This window comes from Clarias gariepinus, chromosome 16 (assembly GCF_024256425.1).
Source record: "Clarias gariepinus isolate MV-2021 ecotype Netherlands chromosome 16, CGAR_prim_01v2, whole genome shotgun sequence".
Lineage (NCBI taxonomy): Eukaryota > Metazoa > Chordata > Actinopteri > Siluriformes > Clariidae > Clarias > Clarias gariepinus.
In genome coordinates this window covers 357,501-381,043 of record NC_071115.1, presented here as the reverse complement: position 1 = coordinate 381,043, position 23,543 = coordinate 357,501, and the positions used below count along the sequence as shown (strand labels likewise).

Here is a 23,543-nt window from a genome sequence, read left to right as displayed (position 1 = left end):
TGCACATGAATGTACTGCCCTCCCCCCTTCCCAATTAGGTTGGTCTATTCCAATGAGTCCTGAAACACGCCCCCTTTCACTTCTAATTTAAAAAGGGAGAGATATAGATCCTTTCTCGATACAGCAAACTATTCTGAGCAAATAATTAATAATAATTTCCATGGATGGAAATGGACAAAAAAAGAAAAGGTGGAGCTGAAAAGTTACGCGGAAAGAAGAAAAAAGCTTTAGATGTCGATTCTGTGAAATAAATGAACAGCTTATGCCTTTGGTGTGAGGGAAAATTGCAGTTTCCCAGGCTCTGATGGCTCTAGCATTACGGTCAGAGACAGCAAGGCTGGATCCAGCAGCAGGTCAGTGATGAGGAACCAGTGTCTGCTGATGATGACCAACACCTCTCCCCTTCTAGAAAACCAGTTACTCATTTTAATTATTATGGTAGTAATATTATTTAAAATGATACTGAAAATGTTACTGCTGATACTGATTTTATTCCAGATTACCTGTTGAGTTTGATTCCTTTTTCCTCACCAGCTAAAATATTGTCTTTATAGTTGTATATGTTGTTTGTCTTAATGTTTTTTTCTTTTGTTTTTTCGTTTTACAAATATGACCTAATATATGTTCAGTGATACTTCAAATAATATGTTTAAAAAGCATTTATTTTTATATTGCATTATATTTTTATATACTAGTAAGTGCTGTTAATTAATGAATTATGATGTGGGATGTGGAGGGCTGCTCTGGGCCATGAAGTCCAGGGCCACTTTTTAGTCCCAGTTCACCCCTGGTTAAGGGTCTTTAACAAGGGCCCAACAGCAGCAACTGATGACGACGGGGCTCGAACCCAGATCCTTCCATCAACAATCGGAATCGTGTTTTATTCGCTAAGTATGTTGACACACACAAGGAATTTAATTCCAGCTGTTTGTGGCTCTCAAAGTACAGACCAACATAAAACACATGAAATTTGTTTTAGACAAGACACATTTAATATTTATATATTTTTTTTATATAACAAAAAAAAAAAGAGGACACACAGCCTGAAGAGAAAACAGTGCTGCTCTGCTCAGCCAATGAGCACTCGAGTTAAAAGGAAAGGGGCGGGATAATAGAGGTGGAGCTACACATGGACTGACCAATCAGAGAGCATCAGTGTGGAGGCGGAGCCTGGTTTATGTTGTGTAGCCGCGCTGAGACTCTCTCATTCATCAGCGAAATGGCGGAGACCGCGGACAGGATGGAGGTGAGCCGCCGCGACACAAAGCGCTCAGCCGCCCGGGGAACAGCCGCCGCGCGGGAGGGGAACACTGGAATGTGTTTAGGCTTAGGTTTCGCGTCGGGTTTTCGTTATTAGCGTCTCTCGTTGGCGGTTTATTTCGTTAAAGCTAACAGGCTAATTTTGTGGTGCGCATCATCCATTTTCCCCTTTAGCTTTAGCTAACCCCGGTTACCTCAGAAAACCCGCTCAGTGCTAACGCTGCTAATGTACCGTCTGACCAGTTCACTAAAACTCTCGCGTTCATCTTTAAACTTTGGTGTTGGATATTTCTATAAGGCTAAAATGTGAGAATAATCCGTAGTTTAAATTTCTCGCTGAATCACACTGGCTAGCTAGCTAACCTAACAGAATAATTGGCTCGTGCACACACCGACACCGCATGGGATTAAGTTCCTACCCGTGTTAGGACAAATCCCGCCCCTTCGCGATGATTGGCTAGACTTTACATCGATTCATGATGTCATTGGCTGGACAAGAAGCTACGATTACGGCGCGCTAATCTGGCAGCCAATCAATACGCACGGGAGGCGGGGTTTGCCTAAAAACGGGTGCGAATGAAAAGATGAAACGCATGGGATTTTATTTGCGAGCTAAAGCTAATAATTATAACCACAGCCAGTTTAGGTTGTCAGGATGAGATCTGAACAAGGTTCCAACCCGTTAGAGCTGTAAAGAAGCTGTAAAGCGGTTATGTAGGAGCTCCACGTTGTTAGCATGGTGGCTAGCTAGTCAGAGCTACAAGCTAAAGCTGCTCACATGGCAGGGAGATGGGGAGCTCCGTCTTCAGGAGTACCTCACTTTAATGATGTATTTAATGACTGTATATGATACCTCGGGATATTGTTGCTTTGTGTTGTCTATTAATTGTCTCTTGTCCCTGTGCTGGAGGTGTCACAGGGAGAGAGCTCGGAGAAGCCTGCTGCTGAGGACATGACGTCCAAGGATTACTACTTTGACTCCTACGCTCACTTTGGCATCCACGAGGTAAGGCCACGAGCTCCGGTCCTCATCGCTAATACCCCATTTCGTCTCCTCCAGTGTCCTCCTGTTTCACTCTTTTCTTTTTTCTGTCTGTAGGAGATGCTAAAGGATGAAGTACGCACCCTCACCTACAGAAACTCCATGTTCCACAACAAGCACCTGTTCAAGGACAAGGTGGTGCTGGACGTGGGCAGCGGTACCGGCATCCTGTGTATGTTTGCAGCCAAGGCGGGGGCCAAGAAAGTCATTGGCGTGAGTCTCTCTCTCTCATACACACACACACACACACTCTGACTGTCTCACTTTCTCAACCTCATCACTGCAAGTTCACCTATGAGCCTGATTGACATTCCTTTTAATTAAAGTTCTTCCCCTACCAATTCACATCCACTTAAAATTAGTGAGAGTAAGAACTGTATCATTAAACAAGTCACGTCATGATGGTGAGACCGGCAGAACCTGGCTACAGATCCAGAACTTTGCTGTGTGTCTGGTCCGGAGTGTAAACTTTGTGTGTTGATTTTGTAGATTGAGTGCAGCAGCATATCTGACTATGCAGTGAAGATCGTCAAGGCTAACAAGCTGGATCACAGTAAGTGTGCGCACACACGCAATATATATTAGTCAGTGTGCAAGAACTGCATGTAGTCATTTTGTATAAATGTTTCTGCTGTAAAGCGTGACTGAGTCTCCACTTTCTGTTCCAGTTGTAACCATTATAAAGGGTAAGGTGGAGGAGGTGGAGCTCCCAGTGGAACGTGTAGACATCATCATCTCTGAGTGGATGGGTTACTGTCTGTTCTACGAGTCCATGCTCAACACAGTCATCTACGCCCGGGACAAGTGGCTGGTGAGGACCAGAGACGTCTCCTCTCTCTATTTGACACTAACAAAACCAAACAAACAAAAAAACTGAACCTTCAAACAGTTATGAGTTCTTATTTTTGGTGTGTGTGTAAGAAGTATAATGTGTAAATGTTGATGTTTGTAATGATTTTAAAAACATGCTTTTGTTTCAGAAACCAGACGGACTGATTTTCCCTGACAGAGCCACGCTCTACATCACTGCTATCGAGGATCGGCAGTACAAGGATTATAAAATCCACTGTGAGTACCCCCCACCCCCTCGGGGTGTGTGCATGTGTGTCTCTCCTGTAGGGATGCTGATAGTCTCTCTGGCGTATATGGTTTTTGAGCAACTTTTCTTCTCCGCTTCTTCAGGGTGGGAGAACGTGTATGGCTTTGACATGTCCTGCATTAAGGAGGTGGCCATTAAGGAGCCGCTGGTGGATGTGGTGGACCCCAAACAGCTCGTCACCAGCTCCTGTCTCATCAAGGTAGCCGAAATGATCACTGCATGTTCGTGTAGATGTTGGTGTGTAGTGTGAGAGATGGTCTGTATTGGTCTCTAGTTAACACAATGTGGTGGTGTGTATGTGCGCGTGTGTTTCAGGAGGTGGATATCTACACAGTGAAGATTGAGGACTTGTCCTTCACCTCGCCCTTCTGCATGCAGGTGAAGAGGAACGACTACATCCACGCTCTGGTCACCTACTTCAACATCGAGTTCACGCGCTGCCACAAGAGAACCGGCTTTTCCACCAGTGAGTGTGTGGGGTTCTATAGCCACAACGCTGACCCTGACCCTCGAGAAAGCAGTGCTGGTGTTTCAGAGCGGTTTATATTTTAATATATGAAATAATTGAACATGGTCCGTTAACCTTAACTCTTCCTCCTCCAGGGGGCGCCATAAACCCTCTGACCCCAGTTTCCTACCTTGGATATGTGTGAAAATGTATGTCTTTTCTGTGTGCTGTAATGTGACAAATGATTGAATCTTGACGTCCTCGCTGTGTGTCCTCAGGTCCGGAGTCTCCCTACACCCACTGGAAGCAGACAGTGTTTTACCTGGATGATTATCTGACCGTGAAGACCGGAGAGGAGATCTTTGGCACCATCAGCATGAAGCCCAACGTCAAGAACAACGTAAGTCCTCCGAGTTACTGTTGCCTTGATTATTTATAGCTTTACCGTTAACTGTACTGTGTCTACTGACAGAGCTGCTGTTACAGAGAACTAATCAACATCTTTTGACCAATCGGAGCGCATGATTCAATAGTGCTTTAATTATATAGTTTAAATGTGTTTTAAATGTGTTTTGCAGAGAGACCTGGACTTCACTGTAGACATCGACTTCAAGGGTCAGCTCTGTGAGATGTCTAAGACCTCGGAGTACAGGATGCGCTAAACCTCAATGTGTGTGTGTGGGGGCTGTCAGGGGGAAATCAGTGCATGTTTGGGGTGTGTGTGTCCCTCATTCCTTTTAGAGTGAGCTCTCGTGCTGATGGAGATCACTAAAGGACTTTTACACACCTGGAGTTTCTATACAATAACGACGCAGATGCGTTTTTGTTGTGCAATATACACACGCACACACGCAGCATTTGTTTTATCTTATGGGTTTTTCTTTTTTTGTACCAGAATTTTTCAGCCAGTAACAGGCATCTAAGCATATGTATACACACACACACACACACGAAACGTGCACTGGCTCCCTCTCGCCTGTACATAGTGTTCATGTTCAGCCACTTTAACCTGTTGTGCAGTCATGGATCCTGTTGTCATGGCAACACACCTGTCCCGTTTGATTTCTAGCGTGTAGTTGGGTAAGAAGGGCCTCCTGTGACGGTTTGGTTGTTCCTCTCCACCTGCGTGTGTCTGTGTGTCTGGGGAAAATGCAAGTCGATCATTGGTGTATTTTTGAAATTCCATTTACTAATCCACCACCTTTTTTTTTTTTTTTTTTTTTTTTTATGAATTCAGGCTGCGGTTCGGAGCCTGAGCCCGGCTCTGTGATTGGCTGAGTGTTAAAGTGTGCTCACTAGAGGGCGCTTTGATAACGGTTCACCTGGGTATTATTTTCCCAGTCAGTTTTTATATCCAGCTTTCTTTTGGGTGCGAGAAAAACCTGAAGGTGCAGATGTCATACTAATAATGTTTTAGTCCTTTCGCTGTTACAAAACAAACTGTGACGCTTCAGCGGCTGCTTTGAGCACCCGAATACTGAGCCTGCGTCCTGACGGGGGTCGTACCGCCTCGTGTTGGGGTTTAACTCCTCCTCCTTGTGTGTGTCGAGAATCGACTGCTTCCTCAATCAGTGTTGGAGAACCGTAAATAACTGAACTGGGCTCAGCGTCTGATAGCGCCTGTTAGTTTTAATAACTGTAGTGTAATCACAGGCGTGTGAAAGCAAACCAGTCCTAAGTGTGTTGAGCTTCAGTTTGTATTCATCACTGCTCCGGCCTTCAGACGGCCAAACTGTCCATTAGAACTGTTTTTTTTTTTTTTTCTGCATTTTTTTTTTTAATAAAACCAAATTGGGAGAAAAATCTTGTCTCGTCTTTCAAAATCTGTTCTATAAAACGCACACCTCAAACCCTTAATGAGTGTGTTCCTGTTCCTCTTTAAGAATGTTGTGTTTTGTGGAAAATAAAAATAATCAGGAGTTTGAAGCGTTTCAGCTTAATGTCACTAAATAAATGTGAGTATATTAAATGTGTGGACTATTTGAACAACACACACCAACACCTGGATTTAACCATGGATAGCAGTGATTCATACGATTCTGCTGCATCAAGTGATTTATCCCTAACTCATGCAGTGTGGAGCTTCTTATTTCTTACACAACCTGTCCCGTAGAAAAGACATCCTGTGGGCGTGACAAAAATCTTCCTCGGTTTCAGAAGAGTCAAATTGTCCTGCATCAAGTAAAGAAAACAACGAAGGAGTAGTGATGAGGTGGTGCCTCAAACAATTACAGTAAAAAACTAAAATTGTCATGTGAAACTGCAAACGCAAGGCTTTTTAGAGCTCCATTTTTTTCACGCTCCAGCGATACGCAATGACTGATGGGAATTTATTTATTCCCTTTTTCGGTGAAGTGAAGAGCTGTTGTTCCCTTGTTCCCTCTGAATATTTTTGCTCCCTGTGGTTTGGAATCACTCTTAACATGGCTGAACACTCTGTAGTGCACTTCACAGGGCACTTCTGGCTAATTGGAACGCACCTGACCTTTAACCCCAGGCAGAGTCTTTGGGACGTGCTTGAGGAGACTTTACACAGCAGTTAGAGACACTAGAGTGTAAGGGGTTTTTAGATAAATTTTATACATATATAGTGATTTCTGCACATATATACACTTTATTACAGTCCTGTTAGTGAGGCTGCTTTAATTTCAATCAACCACCAGATGTCGCTGTTCCTCCTGAGATCAACACTTTACAGTTAGTAAAACTAATACATTTAGCCTTTAAAACATAATAAATACATTGAACTGTACATCACTCACCTTCAAGTGTACTAAACACACACACACACATACACACGCACGCAAGGGGGCCTGTCCAGTTTCATCATCATCACTTACACTGAGCTGATTTCTGAAGCTTATCTCTATTGAAACACCAAATTCACACCGTTTTCTGTCCTCGGTGCTCCATCTTTAGATTATTGTAACTATAATGGAGCAAAAAAAAAAATAAATCTCAAATAATCAGGGTTATTAATTTATTTTCTATTTATTTTAAATGAATGACAGGTGATAGTGCAATTATTGTTATTATTATTATTGTTATTATTATTGTTATTATTATTGTTACTAAGGTGTGGACAGACTGAACCTCTCACATGACAGTGTGTAACTCATCTGACTCATTTTATGCAGTAGGTCATTATTTAGCTCAGGATGCTAAGTTTTGAGGTGTAACTGATCTCCACTCTGTTCCTAAAACTATTTCTAAACTAAGCGTCAACAAAATCAAACGTCATGACTCTCCTTTATTCCTCGTGCTCTAAAACTGTTTTATAGATAACTTACATGCACTTGATTAGGATGCCTTTTCTGTATTATTTATTAATTTATTTTTTGCTTGTATATTAATTGGTTTCATATTAAGTAGATTATTATCTTGGAGTAGTTGTATATTTGACACATTTTAGGGTTTCGTGCTGCAAATTTCTGTCTTGTCAAATTTTAAATAAAATAATAAAGCTTTCATCTCTTCTCACACAGATCCGATTTTGCTCTCTCTGAAATAACGCTGCTGAACCTCGGCTTAATTCATTGATTATTTGGTTAAAGGTTCTGCTTCTCGCCCAGCTTTGGAACTGCAGGTTCCTCGCACAGTTCTCCAGGCCACGTGCTACGCTATGAGACAGTAATTCATAACCTGACTCAGTTGTGATTTACACGATGGTGCAGCAGGACATTTTCCTGATGCTCCTCTTCAGCCATGCTTCTTTCTCCTCCCTGGCCTGTTGCTCCTGCTTTTGGAGCTCGCTCATCTTCTTTGTGAACTCACTGATCTGCCTCTTCAGCTCCTCTTGCTCCATTCGAAGCTGATGCATCTTCTGCTCCTCCTGCTGCTTCTTTTGATCCATCTGCATCTTCTTCTGGTGCTCCAGCTCACGTTTCTGCAGTTCCTTTAACATTTTAGCTTGGACACTTTCCAACTTCTGTTGTGCTTCTTCTGCAGACCTTCTTCTCTCTTCTTCTTGCACCAGCTCTATTTTAAGCTTTTTCAGAGCAGTGATTAGTGTGGCCTCCTCACGAGCCCTCTTCACCTCACTCTCCAAAAGCTGCCCCTTCAGCTCGGCCTCTCGCATCTTCTGCTGCTGTTGCTCCTGCTGCATCAGCGTAATCTTCCACTGAAACTCCACCTCCTTTACTTGTAGCTCTCTCTTTATACTCTTGATTTGTTTCTGGATCTCAGCTTCTTTCCTCTTGTACTTGTCCAGCAGCTGGTACGTGGTGTTGGTGTAGCAGTTTCCACCGTTCCCCCGCACCATGTTCTGGATCTTCATCACAAGCATGTGCACTTGGTTTTGATTTTTCTTCTCCCGGTTGGTGAGCACATGATATCTTCTCCCGCACTTGTCCAACAGGTTCTTGAGCTCGGGCTTGGCATTGGTTAGGTAGTCATCAATGTCTTTGTCCTCCAGATCATCTCCTCTCGTAAACAGGATCATTGTGTATCTGGTGGCTCCTTCTCCAAACACCTCCTGGATCATGCGTATGGCTTTGGATTCCTCCTCTGTGAACCGACCGATTGGCACCACCAGCAGGAACACATGAGGTCCAGGGTAGGACATGTCGATGCACTTAATTGTTTCCTGGACGATTTCGGCCTCAGAGAGATTCGTGTCACACCACCCGGGAGTGTCCACTACCACCAGGTTATAGTCGTGAAGGGTGGAGATGGCCATAGTGCAGGTCTTCGTCACCGACAGAGAGCTGGCCTCTTTGTGGAAAACCTCTTTGTTGAGGATGGTATTTCCTGTCGCACTTTTTCCCGAGCCAGTTTTCCCAATGAGGACAATCCGCAGATCAATTTTCTGATCTTCTACATGAACGAAAATTAAAAAGAAGGAAGTCAGAACAACAGAGGAAACAAGCATCTTTACTAAAATATCTTAATCAGTTTTTTTCTGTGCTGATATTTATTTATAAAATCCATAATGCACCAATTCTTTTATTTAATTCTGAGCGAGTAATCTGATTGGACGAGAGAAAAAACAGTGTGTTACTGAGGAACCACAAAGCAGCGTGAACTCCTATGTCCTGAAGACGTGGGAAACCTCGTACAAAGCGCTCACACTGGAGACTTCTTCCATTAACACTTTACGCAAACACCTCCTTACAGAGCACTTCACTGTAAACACCATTTAAAAAATATTTGATTTTCTTTTCAGTATTGTTGAAGCTGCTGTTAGAAATTATACTCAGATTAAAGATGAAATGAACGGACTTCCTGCTGTTTAAACTCATTATGTGTTTAATAGAGACGGTGTAATACAATAATCTGTTCATGCAGATGTTCACTTACCCTTCATCTCAGCTTTCTCCATGGTGTGTGTTTGAGTGTGTGTGTGCGTCTGTCTGTTTTAACATGATTCTCCCAATCCCCCCCAACACTCACCCTAAAACCACTCCCCTTATGACCCACCCCCCGACCTGGTGATGGGTCACGCTGCAGCCTGTGGAGTGTGTGTGAAGTGTGTAAAGTGTTCTGACCTGTACTACACACCGTACAGAGTTACACCTCACACACCCTTACCTGCTGCACCACGCCTGAGGTTTTTATTTATTGTTACATTTTAAATTAGGACTCTTTAATATTAAAGGGTGGACTTTGATCTGCTGTCAGACTCAATAACATGACTGTTTACACACACACACACACACACATTGATAAGATTACACAGCCATGCGTTTATCTTCTAAACTATAGCCTTTCAGTGAGTGATGGATAGAAGCGAATGTCTGCACTGCACGGCGCGTGTACACAACAACAGACATTTCTAAAGGGACCTGAAGTATGCTGATGGGGTTTATATGTGTGTGTGTGTGTGTGTATGTGTGTGTGTGTGTGTGTGAGAGAGAGAGAAGTGATTATAGGGTTAAAGTACAGTGTGTTGTATTTAATCCCCCTGATGAACTCTGAACTTTATATTAGTGTGGGGGAAAAGAGCACACCATTCCACCTTCAGGACTTCAGCTCATCTGTGTTAGAGGTAAATTTACCTGATCTGGTTTTAAAAGTTGTTAGTGCTAAAATTCCCCCTGCATGATTTTTGACAAAAACGTTACACACCTTGAGAGGTGCTCGTGTCTAGGTGGTGGTTTCTTTTCACTGATACATGACTTAGAGGGTGCCAATATTTTGTGCACAGCAACACATGTGCAATTATACCCTTACGGACTGACCTTTGTGCAGGTAGATTTAAAAAAAAAAAAAAAAAAATCATTTATTTACTCAGTACTCGCTCAGAGCTCCTTCAGCATGAATGACTGCATCAGTGTGACGTGACATGGATGTGATCAGTCGGTGTCACTGCTGAGGCGTTACTGTAGACCAGGTGGCTTTGATAGATGCCCCGTGTGTCTCTCTGGGATGCGTCTGGTGTCTGGGGATGATTCTCTCTACCTAGAAGATGGTTCTGGCCTCGACTGGTGTTGGCAATTGTTTCTCTGGGGACTTGACAGTTCGATAGTTCATGACTGGAACTTCTTACAAGTCTACCTGGGTCTTCAATAACTACCTGGACTCCATATTAACATCAATTAACATCAGCTATTATAGCTGAACTGCCTCCCACCCTACACACTGTATAAATGCAGATCATTTACTGCTTTCTGTTTCACCCAGATGAGGATGGGTTCCCTGTTGAGTCTGGTTCCTCTCAAGGTTTCTTCCTATTACCATCTCAGGGAGTTTTTCCTTGCCACTGTCGCCCTCGGCTTGCTCACCAGGGACAAACTGACCATTTTGATTTATACAAATTCACATTTCATACAAACTTAAATAATTCTTTTGACTGTGTAAAGCTGCTTTGCGGCAATGAAAATTGCTAAAAGCGCTATACAAATAAAATTGAATTGAATTGAATCGAACTGATAGCAGCCTTCAGCTCGTCTGTACTGTCGGGTCGGTGTTTCTCACGTTCCTCTTGACAAGATCTAAGAGTTCAGGTCAGGTGAGTTGTCTGGCTGATCGAGTAACATAACATCACAGTAACATCACGGTAACATCACGGTAACATCACGGTCAGTAAACCAATTGGTGTTAGTGTTGTTTTGCTGATGTGTAAATGTGATGTAATCTATAATCAGAGGTGGGGCGTCACATTTACTTGAATAACTTTTTGAAAAAAAATGTACATCTATGAGTAGTTTCACTGCATCATACTTTTTACTTTAACTCGACTCGTTACTTTTCTATTATTTATTCTACACATGCCTACACTGCTGGATCTACCGCATGACTGTTTCACCAATCAGACGCAGCAACAATAATCACATGACTCTGTTTGACCAGTCAGCCGCAATAACAATAACCACATGTAGTCAGGCGGCATTGTGGGAAAAAGTCTTCAGCCGACATCCCTGGCATCATATACAAAGCGTGTTTCGCTTGTAAAGAACAGCTTCATACTGCGCGCACACACACACACACACACACACACACACACGAACACACACTTCAGCACATAAACACTCGACTTCTAATCAGAGGAAACATGACGCAGTAATTTTAGCTGTTTCATTGAATGTTGCAATGTTAGCATATATAATTATTATAATTATACTATAATATACTGCTATATAATAAAATATAATTTTACGAAAAATAAATTGGACATTATGATGAAACAGTTACTCAGTACTTGAGTATCTTTTTACCGAATACTTTTTACTTGAGTAAATTTTTTGGTTACTCTAGCCACCTCTGTCCATAACTGCCATAGTTAAAGAAAATGTCAATCATCATGATAATCTGGCTTTAAAAGACGACACATAGCGCGGTGTGCTCTTCTATCAGTGTGCTGTTCTATCAGTGGTTCAGTTCTTGCCAATCAGAGCTGCTGATGACACACTCGCTCACTCAGTGTGTGTGTGTGTGTGTGTGTGTGTGCAGGTCTAAGTGCCTAAGTGTAAATGTAAACTGGTAAAAGCCCCAATAGCAGAGTGGGAGGATCTCTCAAGGAGGACTGCCTATTTAATAAAATAAATTCTCTATGTCAAGCTCTAGAGTCCCGCTTCAGTCCTTTGACATTTCCTTTCCCACGCTGTCAGGCTTCTCATCACTGGGTCATGTTTTCCCACGCTGTCATCGCTCCTAACACGCCCCGGACCGCCCCGCTGGCACACCGGTTTTTTCATCTGGCACTGATTTCTTCTGGCTTATAAGGAAGCGCAGCGTTTTTGTTCATGATAGTTTTACGTTGCCGACTTCGCTTGTTTTCTAGTTTTTGCCTCTCGTCTCACGGTTTGAAATTGTCACTATGCTCGAATTTAACGGCTTTGAACTTTCACTTTCGTTTCCCGACTATGGCTCATCTTCACATCTTGGCTTTGACACCATGCGTAGGAACTGGTCAGAACCAGGCAGACACTCGCTGATGTCACGGCCCAGGTGCAGCGTCACCAGGCGCCTACAGCTCAGAGCATAAACCCAGAGCCCCCACGAGAGCCACGCCTACCAGCCCCTCCCAGCTACTGAGGAGAACCGGGAACCTGTAGATCTTTCTTCCAATGTTTGCTGATTTTTTAACTTCAAGCCTCCACCTTCTCCTTGCAAAAATCCCGGGTGGCCTACGTGATCACGCTCCTCTCCGGTAGGGCCCAGGAGTGGAGTACGGCCCTCTGGGACGTTCATGACCCATGTTGCGAAAGTTTTGAGGTCTTTTCAGAAGAGCTGAGGAGAATCTTTGATCGTTTTCACGTCGACAGGGAAGCCGGGACCAGACTACTGCGCCTTCGCCAAGGGTCATGCCCCGCATATGACTACGCCATTGAGTTTTGGACCCTAGCCTTAAGTGGGTGGAATGACAGAGCCCTAGCGGATGTTTTCCTGGAAGGGTTGTCGGAGGCACTCAAGGATGAGATAGTTTTCCAAGAACTTCCCTCTGACCTCCATGAACTTATGGATTTCGCGGGGAGGATTGACTCTGAGTTGATTGACCCTCCGCCAGGAGATCACCTTCTCCCAGGACACCCCGCCCGTCCTCGCCTCTATTTTAGAGCAATCAGGACGAGCCCATGCAGCTGGGCAGAACTCGCATCTATGAGAAAAAAAAAACGCCGCCGCCGTCTGGAGAGACCCTGCTTCTACTGCGGGGCTTCAAGTCACATGGTCAAGGACTGCCTGGTAAAAGGAGGCGCTCTCTAGTCAGACTGGGAGCCGTAGAGAGCGCTCCTCCTGACAGACTCCCAGAACATTGCCCCCTGCTATCCGTAATGCTAATTATTAATGGCCAAGCCCACTCTATTTTCGTCGACTCTGGCTCTGATCGGAACCTAAACAGATCATCTGCCCGTCCTCCTCCCCTTTGAGGGCAGGATTTTTCTTTGTGAAGAAAAAAGACTGGTCCCTACGCCCCTGTATTGATTATTGGGGGCTTAATGAGATCATCGTAAGCAACCGTCAGGATATTTTTATAAGCACGAGCCCCGTCTAATTGGTCGCGGTGGTGGTGTCGCCACTATCTACAAAGATGTACTCACTGTTACTGAGAAAATAAGGCCCATGTTTAACTCATTTGAAGTGCTCGTCATTAATGTTGCACTTAATGAAATACATAATAAACCCGCGCTATATTTTACTCTGGCCACCGTGTACAGACCCCCAGGGCCATATGCCGATTTTCTTAAAGAATTTGGACATCTGCTATCAGACCTAATTGTTAACTCTGACAAAGTGTTGATAGTAGGTGACTTTAACATTCATGTAGATGATGCTAACGACACTTTAGCCCTCGCATTTATGGACTTACTAAATTCCTTTGGGGTTAAACAAAATATAAATAGATCAACTCACCGCTGTAATCATACACTAGATTTAATTATATCTCATGGTATAGATGTCACTAATATAGAGATTTTACCTCAAAGTGATGATATCACAGATCATCACCTCCTGATATATACTCTACCCGTAGAACAGATTAGCTATGTCTCTCCACGTTATCGATTTGTTAGAAATATGAATCAGACTACTTAAGACAGATTCACAAGTAATCTGCCGGATCTGTCCCAAATTCTTATTAGACCCCTAAATGCAGACGATCTAGACGAAGTGACCAGCAGCATGGGTACTATTTTTACCAGTACATTAGACACTGTTGCTCCCATCAGATTAAAAAAAGTCAGAGATAAAACACTTGCTCCTTGGTACAATAGTCATACTCGCGCCCTAAAGAGAGCAACCCGTAACCTTGAGCGAAAATGGAGAAAAACTAAATTAGAAGTTTTTCGAATTGCGTTTAAAGACAGTATGTGCAGCTGGCTCTAAAAATGTGACGGGCTCTAAAAACCGCTAGGACCGAGCATCTTAGCCAACTGATAGCAAGAAACCAAAACAATCCCAAGTTCTTATTTAGTACAGTAGCCTGCCTAACAAAACCTAAGATGCCTGCAGAGAGTACTCCACAACATTTTAGTAGTGAAGATTTTATGGACTTCTTTAATGAAAAAATCGATAGCATAAGGAAGAAAATAACAGAGGTTCAACCTCTAATAGCATCTCATGATCTAGTTCAGCCTAGAGCTTCACATTTAGATTTTCAGTGCTTTACAGGTATAGGACAGGAAGAGCTGTATAAACTTATCACCTCAGCTAAATCAACAACGTGCCTGTTAGACCCAATACCAACCAGATTTTTAAAAGAAGTGATGCTTACAGTTGGAGAGCCACTTCTAAACATTATTAATTCTTCATTATATCTAGGTCACGTCCCTAAACCTTTGAAGCTGGCAGTTATTAAGCCGCTTCTTAAAAAATCTAATTTGGACGCGAATGAAATAACAAATTATAGACCGATTTCAAACCTTCCGTTCATATCAAAAATATTAGAAAAAGTAGTATCAGCTCAAATATGCACATTCTTGCAGGAAAACAACATCCTAGAAGAGTTTCAGTCAGGTTTCAGGCCCCATCATAGTACAGAAACTGCACTAGTTAAGATTGCAAACGACTTGTTTTTAGCTTCAGACCAAGCTGCATCTCAATACTAGTCTTACTTGATCTAAGTGCTGCATTCGACACCATAGATCATAATATTCTCATAGACCGCCTACAAAATCATATAGGTATTCAGGGGCAGGCATTAAAATGGTTTAGATCATACCTGTCTGATCGATACCATTTTGTAGATCTAAATGGAGTACCGTCTGATGTAATGCCAGTGAAATATGGGGTCCCACAAGGGTCAGTTTTAGGACCTCTCCTGTTCTCAATTTACATGCTTCCCCTGGGAAACATCATTAGAAGGCATGGGATTAGTTTCCATTGTTATGCTGATGATACCCAATTATACATCTCAACAAAACCAGATGAAATACCCAAGTTGTCTAGATTAACAGAGTGTGTCCAGGACATAAAAGATTGGATGACCAATAACTTTCTTTTACTAAATTCAGATAAGACAGAGATATTGCTCATCGGCCCAAAAACCAGCACACAACAGCTTTCACAATTCAGCCTGCGTTTAGAAGGATGTACTGTTACTACTAGCTCAACAGTAAAAGACCTGGGCGTGATATTAGACAGTAACTTGTCTTTTGAAAATCATATTTCCAATATCACAAAAACAGCCTTTTTCCATCTTAGAAATATTGCCAAACTTAGGAGTATCCTATCCGTATCTGATGCAGAAAAACTAGTTCATGCATTCATGACCTTCAGACTGGACTATTGTAATGCATTACTAGGTGGTTGTCCTGCATCCTCAATAAACAAGCTTCAGTTAGTCCAAAATGCAGCCGCCAGGGTTCTCACTAGATCCAGAAAATATGATCATATAACACCTATATTATCATCCCTGCACTGGCTACCTGTTCAATTTAGAATTAATTACAAAATAGTACTACTTACATACAAGGCTTTAAATGGTTTAGCTCCCTCATACCTAACCAGTCTTTTGATACGCTATAATCCACCACGTCCCTTAAGATCACAAAACTCCGGACTTCTGGTAATTCCCAGAATTTTAAAATCTACAAAAGGGGGCAGGGCATTTTCATATTTGGCTCCAAAGCTTTGGAATAGCCTTCCAGACAGTGTTCGGGGAGCAGACACGGTTTCCCAATTCAAAAGTAGGCTCAAGACGCATCTCTTTAATCTGGCATACGCGTAACTCATCCCATAACCTCATACTCCAGTACACCTATCCTGAATGGCAACTACGCTAATTCTCTCCATCTTTTCTGTACTTTTCTACCCATCCTGAGACATCTGGAGATTGTGCCAGCTTCAGTAGACAAAGGCCAACCCTGCGAGGTTTCTAAGGCATCTTGAGAAGGACCTGCTCCAGCTAGATTCTGCTTTATGATGGCTGGAGCTACACATCCTGCTCCTGTGCTTCCAGTGATCCTGACCCCATCTGCCCTCTGCACCTACTGCTAAACTGAATCTACACAACTTCTGATATATTGAACTTTCACCTGCACAACACATTTGATGTTATTTCTATCTGTTATCACCCAGATGAGGATGGGTTCCCTGTTGAGTCTGGTTCCTCTCAAGGTTTCTTCCTATTGCCATCTCAGGGAGTTTTTCCTCGCCACTGTCGCCGTCACCCTTGGCTTGCTCATCAGAGACATTTCATTCATCATTCATTCATTTAATTATTATCTAGACACATTTTTCTCACACATACACACTTCCAAATATTTTCTTTTTTTTTCTAAAAAAAAAAAAAAAAAAAATCTTTAATTTTTTTTTTTTTTTTGTGAAGCTGCTTTGGGACAATGACCATTGTTAAAAGCGCTATATAAATAAAATTGAATTGAATTGAATTGAACCGCTACCCACTTCCACTTATGACCACCGCCTTTGAACTGCTCCAGGGGGCTGACGTCTTCAAAAAGCTAGATCTACGAAACGCTTATCACCTTGTCTGTATCAGGGAGGGTGACAAATGGAAGACAGCCTTCAACACTGGTTATCCCCTTTGGTCTGACCAACGCCTCCGCCGTCTTCCGAACCCTCATTAATGATGGCCTGCATGTTTTTTTTAATTCTTTTGTATTTGTCTACTTAGACAATTTTTAAATTTTCTTCCGAGGCCTGGAAGAGCGCCGGCATCATGTTTGCCAGTTTTTACAGAGGCTCTTAGAGAACAACCTCTATGTCAAGGCAGAGAACTGCGAGTTCACACCTCCTCCACCGCATCCTTGGGCCTTATTATTTTTAGGATCGAGATGGAGCCAGCCCAGGTCCAGGCAGTCTCCGAGTGGCCCACTCCTACCTCACGACGAGATCTACAGCGGTTCTGCTGCTTCATCCGGAAGAACAAACTGTCGCTGCCCCACTCACCTCGCTGACCTCCTCGAAAACCCAATTCTGCTGGAACACAAAGGGCAGATAAGGTATTTGCCGATCTTAGGAAGAGGTTTACCTCTACTCTCATTGTCATTATCCTCGATCCGTCTCGCCAGTTCGTGGTGGAAGTCAACGCCTCCAACACTGGTGTCGGGGGCATTCTTTCCCAAAGGTCCACCCAGATAACAAGATGCACCCTTGCATAACTCTCTACCCTCTGCCTCGAAGGTATTGTCCCCATTTTAGTGTTGCTTAGGCTACCAACCCCCGCTCTTCCCAAGCCAAGAATTAGAGGCGGAGGTCCCTTCAGCCCAACGATTCGTCTGCCGCTTTAAACAAACATGGCTATGAGCAAGACTAGCCCTGTTACAAGCTGTTGCCTCATACAAGAGACAGGTGGACCGCCATCGCTCCAAGACCCCCATGTATCACGTAGGAGATGTCATGCTCGCCACCAGAGACATCCCCCTGAAGACACTTTCACGCAAGCTATTTCCATGTTTCCTCGGCCCATTTACAGTAACCAAGATAATCAATCCATGCGCCATCTGACTTTTACTTCCCTCGCATTTACCCTACCTTCCACGTGTCCCAGCTATGGCGCATCGTAAATTTTTCTCTAAGTACCTGACGCTTTAATTATTACCTAATTATACTTTAGCCTGGAGAACTCGAGTCAGAGGAGGACGTTACCTGAGGACATTCACTTCAGTCATGCAGTTAAATGCAGTTTTCACGTATCTGTGCTTTACTTCAGTTTGTTAAAAACATTAGTTATATTATTAGATACATTTTACTATCACTCTTCCACATCCTACAGCAAATATCTGTACTTTCCACTTCAGCACATTTCTGCATGGTGTTAGAGAGGGGTATGTAGTGTTTGAAGTGGTGTTTAATTTGCATTTTCACTGAGAGACACTCGGTTGTGTAGCAGGTGTTTAAAATCAGAAACGGAGATCAGGATTTCAGGGAGAGAGAGACATAAAGGCTGCAGTGAGATAAAAGTTGAAGGCTTTTGTACTTTTACTCTCATGGAAAAATAAATGAATGACTTTTCCTTTTACTTCAGTAATATTTACCTACAGGATTTGTGGACCTCTGACTATAACTGATAAATAAGTGTTGAAGGCAACATGTAACCTTAATTCTAAACATTAATATGCTAATCTTTTTGGTTGGAGTTTTATATTAGGCCACACCCTCCACCGCTCTGGGTTTCTATGGTAACCGTGAGCTCATGACACAGTGATGGAACTAGTAACAGAATCATTTTGATCTTTTTTCAGGATGCATGATTAAGATTTATTGATGTTTTCGATTCAGCAGTTTTGTAAAGATAAGGAAAAGAAACACTAGATAAAGATCTACATCAGTAATTCTATAAATACGTTAAAGTGCAAACATTTCCTCACAGCCCCATGACCAGGTAAAAGAGTGATCTGAAGGTTTGAGTCATCTGGTGAGTAATTTTACGCAGACATGCAGAAGGTAACCAGGGCGTTTAGGCTGGAATACGGCGGACAGAGAAGTTTGATTTATAAAGATATGAGGTTGGTACGAGAGACACAGGAATCCTAAAACTCTTCTTCTCTAATGTTAACAGAATTATAGTTCAGTTTAGAGTCACAAGCCACTCGAGCCCAGGGCTTCCTGAAAGACGTCTCCACACTGATCTGAGATCTGTTCAGAAGAGCACAGCTTGCTCTCTTTCTCTCGCTCTCTCTCTCTCTCTCTCTCTCTCCCTGGGCCAGACGTCAATCTTAAAGCCACTAAAGAAAATCATTAAGTGTTAATCGGGTATCAATAACTAAACCTCACTCACTCGGACATTTAACACACACTGGTGCAAATTTCGAATTTTTAAATAAAACTCAGGGCTCTGTTTACTTCCTACATGTCTGTGTACATTAAATTAAATGAAATTATAAAACATAAAACACACAGGTAGGAGAAGACGCTTTATCGCCACTCACCCTTCTGTCCTTCTGGTGTAACTGGACACTAAGCCACAGACCTGTCCTGCTCTCTAATTTATTTATTCAAGTATAAAGGCTAATTATACGGACACACAAGCCCAAGTGAGTCATGTGACCTTTTAAAGAAACATTCAGCATCACTCTTTTAAATGGTACGAGAATAAAGTCATTGGTGAATTCAGAGAGGTCCAGAGGAGAAGCGTGGGGGACGTGTCTCTCAGCACATCTCCGGCAGCATCTTCGCGGCTCGGCACCGCAGCACTTTCAGGAAGCTGTCGATCTTGTGCGAGTCCCTACGGAAGCACGACAGCAGGAAGTGGAAGTTAACCAGGCGGGAGACGTTGTCCTGCCCCAGGTCATTGCCGTTGAATGGAAGAGAGGACAGAGACTCGGGGGACGAGCCCATCTACAAAACAAAAGAGAGCAAGAAAAGAGAGTGATTGTTACTTCATGGAGGGTTTAATTAGGAAAGAACCCAAAAATCTATTAGGACAGAGGAGGTCCGTTAATCAGTGTTAGAGCGGGTGACGTGTTTAGGTAAAATTCTTTCATATTTACACTACACTCACCACAACGCTGGACATATTCACACTGAGACACAAATATCTGAATTAAATGTTCTGGTTTTGAACACAAGTGGATTCACTGGTCATCCACAGAAAAACCATAGAAACCAGTTACAGCACTTTTCTACCAGACAGCGATGAAGTGAGTGTGAATAAGTGTGTGAATGAGTGTGTGAATGTTGACTGAAGGTCCTACCACGGTCATAAAATGGGAATAAATACAATGGTCACTACTGGCCTCCACTGTTGGACTACAGAGCTTCCTAGATGGAGCGAAAGTCTCACTAACAGGGTGACTCGAGTGTCAAAATAATCTGTACTGGAGAGTTTAAACACACGCTGGACTCTCAGTAATTCTGAGGTGTGTGTACCTTGCGGACGAGGCGCTCCAGGCCGGCCCCCAGGGTATTGGTGTGGTCCTGCAGCTCTCTGGTCTTGGTGTTGATAGAGTTGCGCTCGGGGTGGGGCAGGTTGGTGGCCTCGGACGACAGCAGAGCGAGAGGATCCGACCAGGCCTTGAGCAGAGAGCGGACCAGAGCCAGGAGCTCGTTCTCCTGCAGCACACAGAGGAACAGCAGAACCACCATCTGGGACATCAGTGCTCTCTCACGCCCACTAGTGGCCATATGCAGTATGATTTCATTATTATTTTTACTAAGCTCGGGAGCTGACTCTTACCGGTACGCTGAGGGCCTGGTCTTTATCGTTGGGGATCTGCAAGGACGAGGTGTGACACATGGACGGTCTCATGAGTCGTCCTCCTACAGGGGGGAAATGAGAGTCCTGCAGAGGAAGCGCAGGAGATAAAGATGGAGAAATGCGTTCTATCTGACTCATATCATGCTCACGTCTACTCTTCAGGATTCATAACACACCTTCATCCAAACCCCTCTCTCTCTCACACACACACACACACACTATTCTGTCCACAGCTTCACCATGCTCTTCACTCTGTTCCTCCTTCAACATGCTGTAAAACATCTTCAGTATTTAACACGAACAGGGTAAGACCAAACACGTCACATTTTAGCATCATATACTCTGGGTACTGTGTCACCCAACAACTTCTAACACACTAACACACACACACACACACACACACACACTGACCATGTCGTTGGTGAGCGAGGTGCTGAGCGAGTGCAGTTTGTCGGAGAGTTGTGAGGCTCGGTCCAGCAGGTCGCTCAGACTGACTCCCTCAGTGCAGACGAGGACGCACATCAGCACCGTCACTGAGATACAAACCGTAATCAGGTGCATTAGAGGTGCGCTCTGTAATGTTTACCCACCTACACTACACCTCTAATCATCACATCACTTCATGTTCACCTCGCACCGTCTTACACCTCACTTTCAGGCACCTCACCTTACTTTCAGGCTATTGTTTAAATATTTTCAGGGCCAGAAAGCAATTTCTGCTTCCTCCCGTCTTTAAACCACGGAATACTCAAAAATACAGAGATGATGGAGAATAAGACCTGAAAAGAAATGCACAGAAAAGAGGAAAAAACCCCAGAGGTGTTTAGCCCCACCCCCTTTTTCTCATAATAGGCAAAACCCAGGGTGTAACACAATTCAGTGTGTATAAGGTGAAGGCTTTAAACGTTACACACTGCTGCTTTAAAAGACTTCCCGCCCTGTCTGTCAGTCTGTCTGTCTGTCTCCACCCCCCACACCCTGACCGAGATGGAGCACACTCACTGTAGGAGCTGAAGAAGGGAATAAAGACTGATAAGACTTATCATTACACACTCACCTGTCAGGTGCAGTCTGGTGCATTTACAGCATCGAGCCATCCTTCTCCTCTTCTTCTTCTTCTTCTTCTTCTTCTTGTTTAGTGGTCCACGCTCTCAGTGAGGAATCTGTCTCTGAGGTGGAGTGTGTGAGTGTGTGTGAGTGTGTTACATCCCTGTTCGTGTGGAGTTATATACTGCCTGTGTGTTCAGCTCATTAGTGTATGTAGTGCAGGTCTGTCACTCGGTGCTCACGTCTCCAAACCGGCTCGTTCCTGAACTCCCCAAATCAGAAACATTAGTGTCCCGAGGTCGGGGGTGATGAATAGGGACAGGTGCAGGACGCAGGACGCAGGACGAGTCTCCGCTCCAGACAAATCCAACATCACTCCTTTAAAAACATGAACAGAGTTTAATTACGAGCAGCAGGAAGTAAAGGTGTTAAAACACTAATCACATGGGTTACACATTGGTTCTGACCAAGTGTGTGTGTGTGTGTGTGTGTATTTGTCTTTGTTTTGTGTCTGATTTTGGTTATCTATGTTGGTTAAACTCAGACAACACCCTTTTTCTCTCTCTGTCTGTTTTCACTCCAAACACACATGTAACTCAGACCAGTGTTGATACAGTCCTGTAATTAGCTCTGTGTGTGTGTGTGTGTGTGTGTGTGTGTGTGTGTGTGTGTCTTTGTTTTGTGTCCATTGACTTTGGTCATCTATGTTGGTTAAACTCAGACAACACCCGCCTCCCCTTAATGACTGTTTTTACCCAAAACACACAAGTATCTCAGACTAGAGCCGATACTTAATCATGTGTTTAGAATTACAGTGGGGCAAAAAAGGATTTATTCAGCCACCCATTGTTTAAGTTCTCACACTTAAAAAGATGAGAGAGGACAGTTATCTTCAACACAGGTATACTGTACTTCAACTATGAGAGACACAAAAGAAAAGAAAATCCAGAAAATCACATTGTAGGATTTTTAAGTTCATTATTAAATGTCTCAGTAAAATAAGTATTTGTTCAGCTACAAACAAGCAGGATTTCTGTCTCTCACAGACTTGTAACTTCTTCTTTAAGAGGCTCCTCTGTCCTCCACTCGTTACCTGTATTAATGGCATCTGTTATCAGTATAAAAGACACCTGTCCACAACCTCAAACAGTAACACTCCAAACTCCACTATGGCCGAGACCAAAGAGCCGTCAAAGGACACCAGAAACAAAACTGTAGACCTGCACCAGGCTGGGGAGACTGAATCTGTAGTAGGTAAGCAGCTTGGTGTGAAGAAATTAACTGTGGGAGCAATTATTAGAAAATAAAAGACATACAAGACCACTGATAATCTCCCTCCATCTGGGGCTCCACGCAAGATCTCACCCCGTGGGGTCAAAAAGATCACAAGAACTGTGAGCAAAAATCCCAGAACCACACGGGGGGACCTAGTGAAGGACCTGCAGAAAGCTGGAACCAAAGTAACAAAGGCTACCATCAGTAACACACTGCACCACCAGGAACTCAAATCCTGCAGTGCCAGACGTGTCCCCCTGCTTAAGCCAGTACATGTCCAGGCCTGTGTGAAGTTTTCTAGAGAGCATTTGGATGATCCAGAAGAGGATTGGGAGAATGTCATATGGTCAGATAAAACCAAAATAGAACTTTGTGTTTGGAGATGAATGGTATACCTACTGTGAAGCATGGGGGTGGAAACATCATGCTTTGGGGCTGTTTTTCTGCAAGGAACCAGAACGACTGATCTGTGTTAAGGAAAGAATGAATGGGGCCATGTATCGTGAGATGTTAAGTGAAAACCTCCTTCCATCAGCAAGGGCATTAAAGATGAAATGTGGCTGGGTCTTTCAGCATGACAATGATCCCAAACACACCGGGCAATAAAGAAGTGGCTTCGTAAGAAGCATTTCAAGGTCCTGGAATGGCCTAGATCTCAACCCCATAAAAAAACCTTTGGAGGGAGTTGAAAAACCGTGTTGCTCAGCGACAGCCCTAAAACATCACTGCTCTAGAGGAGATCTGCATGGAGGAACGGGCCAGAATACCAGCAACAGTGTGTGAAAACCTTGTAAAGACTTACAGAAAGTTTGACCTCCGTCACTGCCAACAA

General features: G+C 43.4%; 3 protein-coding genes across 3 annotated transcripts in view; 1 reads left to right on the top strand and 2 right to left on the bottom strand.

Moving 5' to 3' along the window:
• Positions 1–1,159: 1,159 nt before the first annotated feature.
• Positions 1,160–5,626, top strand: prmt1 (protein arginine methyltransferase 1). The gene is made up of 10 exons (XM_053514907.1): positions 1,160–1,246; positions 2,171–2,266; positions 2,360–2,515; positions 2,792–2,855; positions 2,971–3,113; positions 3,283–3,370; positions 3,485–3,600; positions 3,717–3,867; positions 4,128–4,249; positions 4,428–5,626. Exons 1-10 carry the CDS (start codon positions 1,178–1,180, stop codon positions 4,509–4,511), a joined length of 1,089 nt encoding a protein of 362 aa, XP_053370882.1. The 5' UTR covers positions 1,160–1,177; the 3' UTR covers positions 4,512–5,626.
• Positions 5,627–7,507: 1,881 nt separating this feature from the next.
• On the bottom strand, positions 7,508–9,169 carry LOC128544907 (GTPase IMAP family member 4-like). Its single transcript, XM_053515223.1, has 2 exons — positions 9,148–9,169; positions 7,508–8,664 (listed from the first exon to the last, which is right to left on the bottom strand). Exons 1-2 carry the CDS (start codon positions 9,167–9,169, stop codon positions 7,508–7,510), a joined length of 1,179 nt encoding a protein of 392 aa, XP_053371198.1.
• A 9,274-nt stretch (positions 9,170–18,443) lies between these two features.
• prl (prolactin) overlaps positions 18,444–23,543 on the bottom strand; it is a 5,646-nt gene continuing 546 nt past the window's right edge. Inside the window, exons 2-6 of the mRNA XM_053514915.1 lie at positions 21,447–21,814; positions 20,801–20,922; positions 20,369–20,473; positions 20,062–20,244; positions 18,444–19,530 (exon numbers count right to left, since the gene is read on the bottom strand). Coding sequence (XP_053370890.1) covers positions 19,342–19,530; positions 20,062–20,244; positions 20,369–20,473; positions 20,801–20,922; positions 21,447–21,486 — 639 coding nt within the window. The 5' untranslated portion in view covers positions 21,487–21,814 and the 3' untranslated portion in view covers positions 18,444–19,341. The remainder of the gene's footprint in view (positions 19,531–20,061; positions 20,245–20,368; positions 20,474–20,800; positions 20,923–21,446; positions 21,815–23,543) is intronic.

Coding starts and splice junctions, on each gene's coding strand:
- prmt1 (XM_053514907.1), top strand. CDS start 1,178: ATGTTGTGTAGCCGCGCTGAGACTCTCTCATTCATCAGCGAAATGGCG. Junction 1,247..2,170: donor AGACCGCGGACAGGATGGAG/GTGAGCCGCCGC, acceptor CCTGTGCTGGAG/GTGTCACAGGGAGAGAGCTC. Junction 3,601..3,716: donor CCAGCTCCTGTCTCATCAAG/GTAGCCGAAATG, acceptor CGTGTGTTTCAG/GAGGTGGATATCTACACAGT.
- LOC128544907 (XM_053515223.1), bottom strand. CDS start 9,169: ATGGAGAAAGCTGAGATGAAGG. Junction 8,665..9,147: donor GGAGAAAGCTGAGATGAAGG/GTAAGTGAACAT, acceptor TCGTTCATGTAG/AAGATCAGAAAATTGATCTG.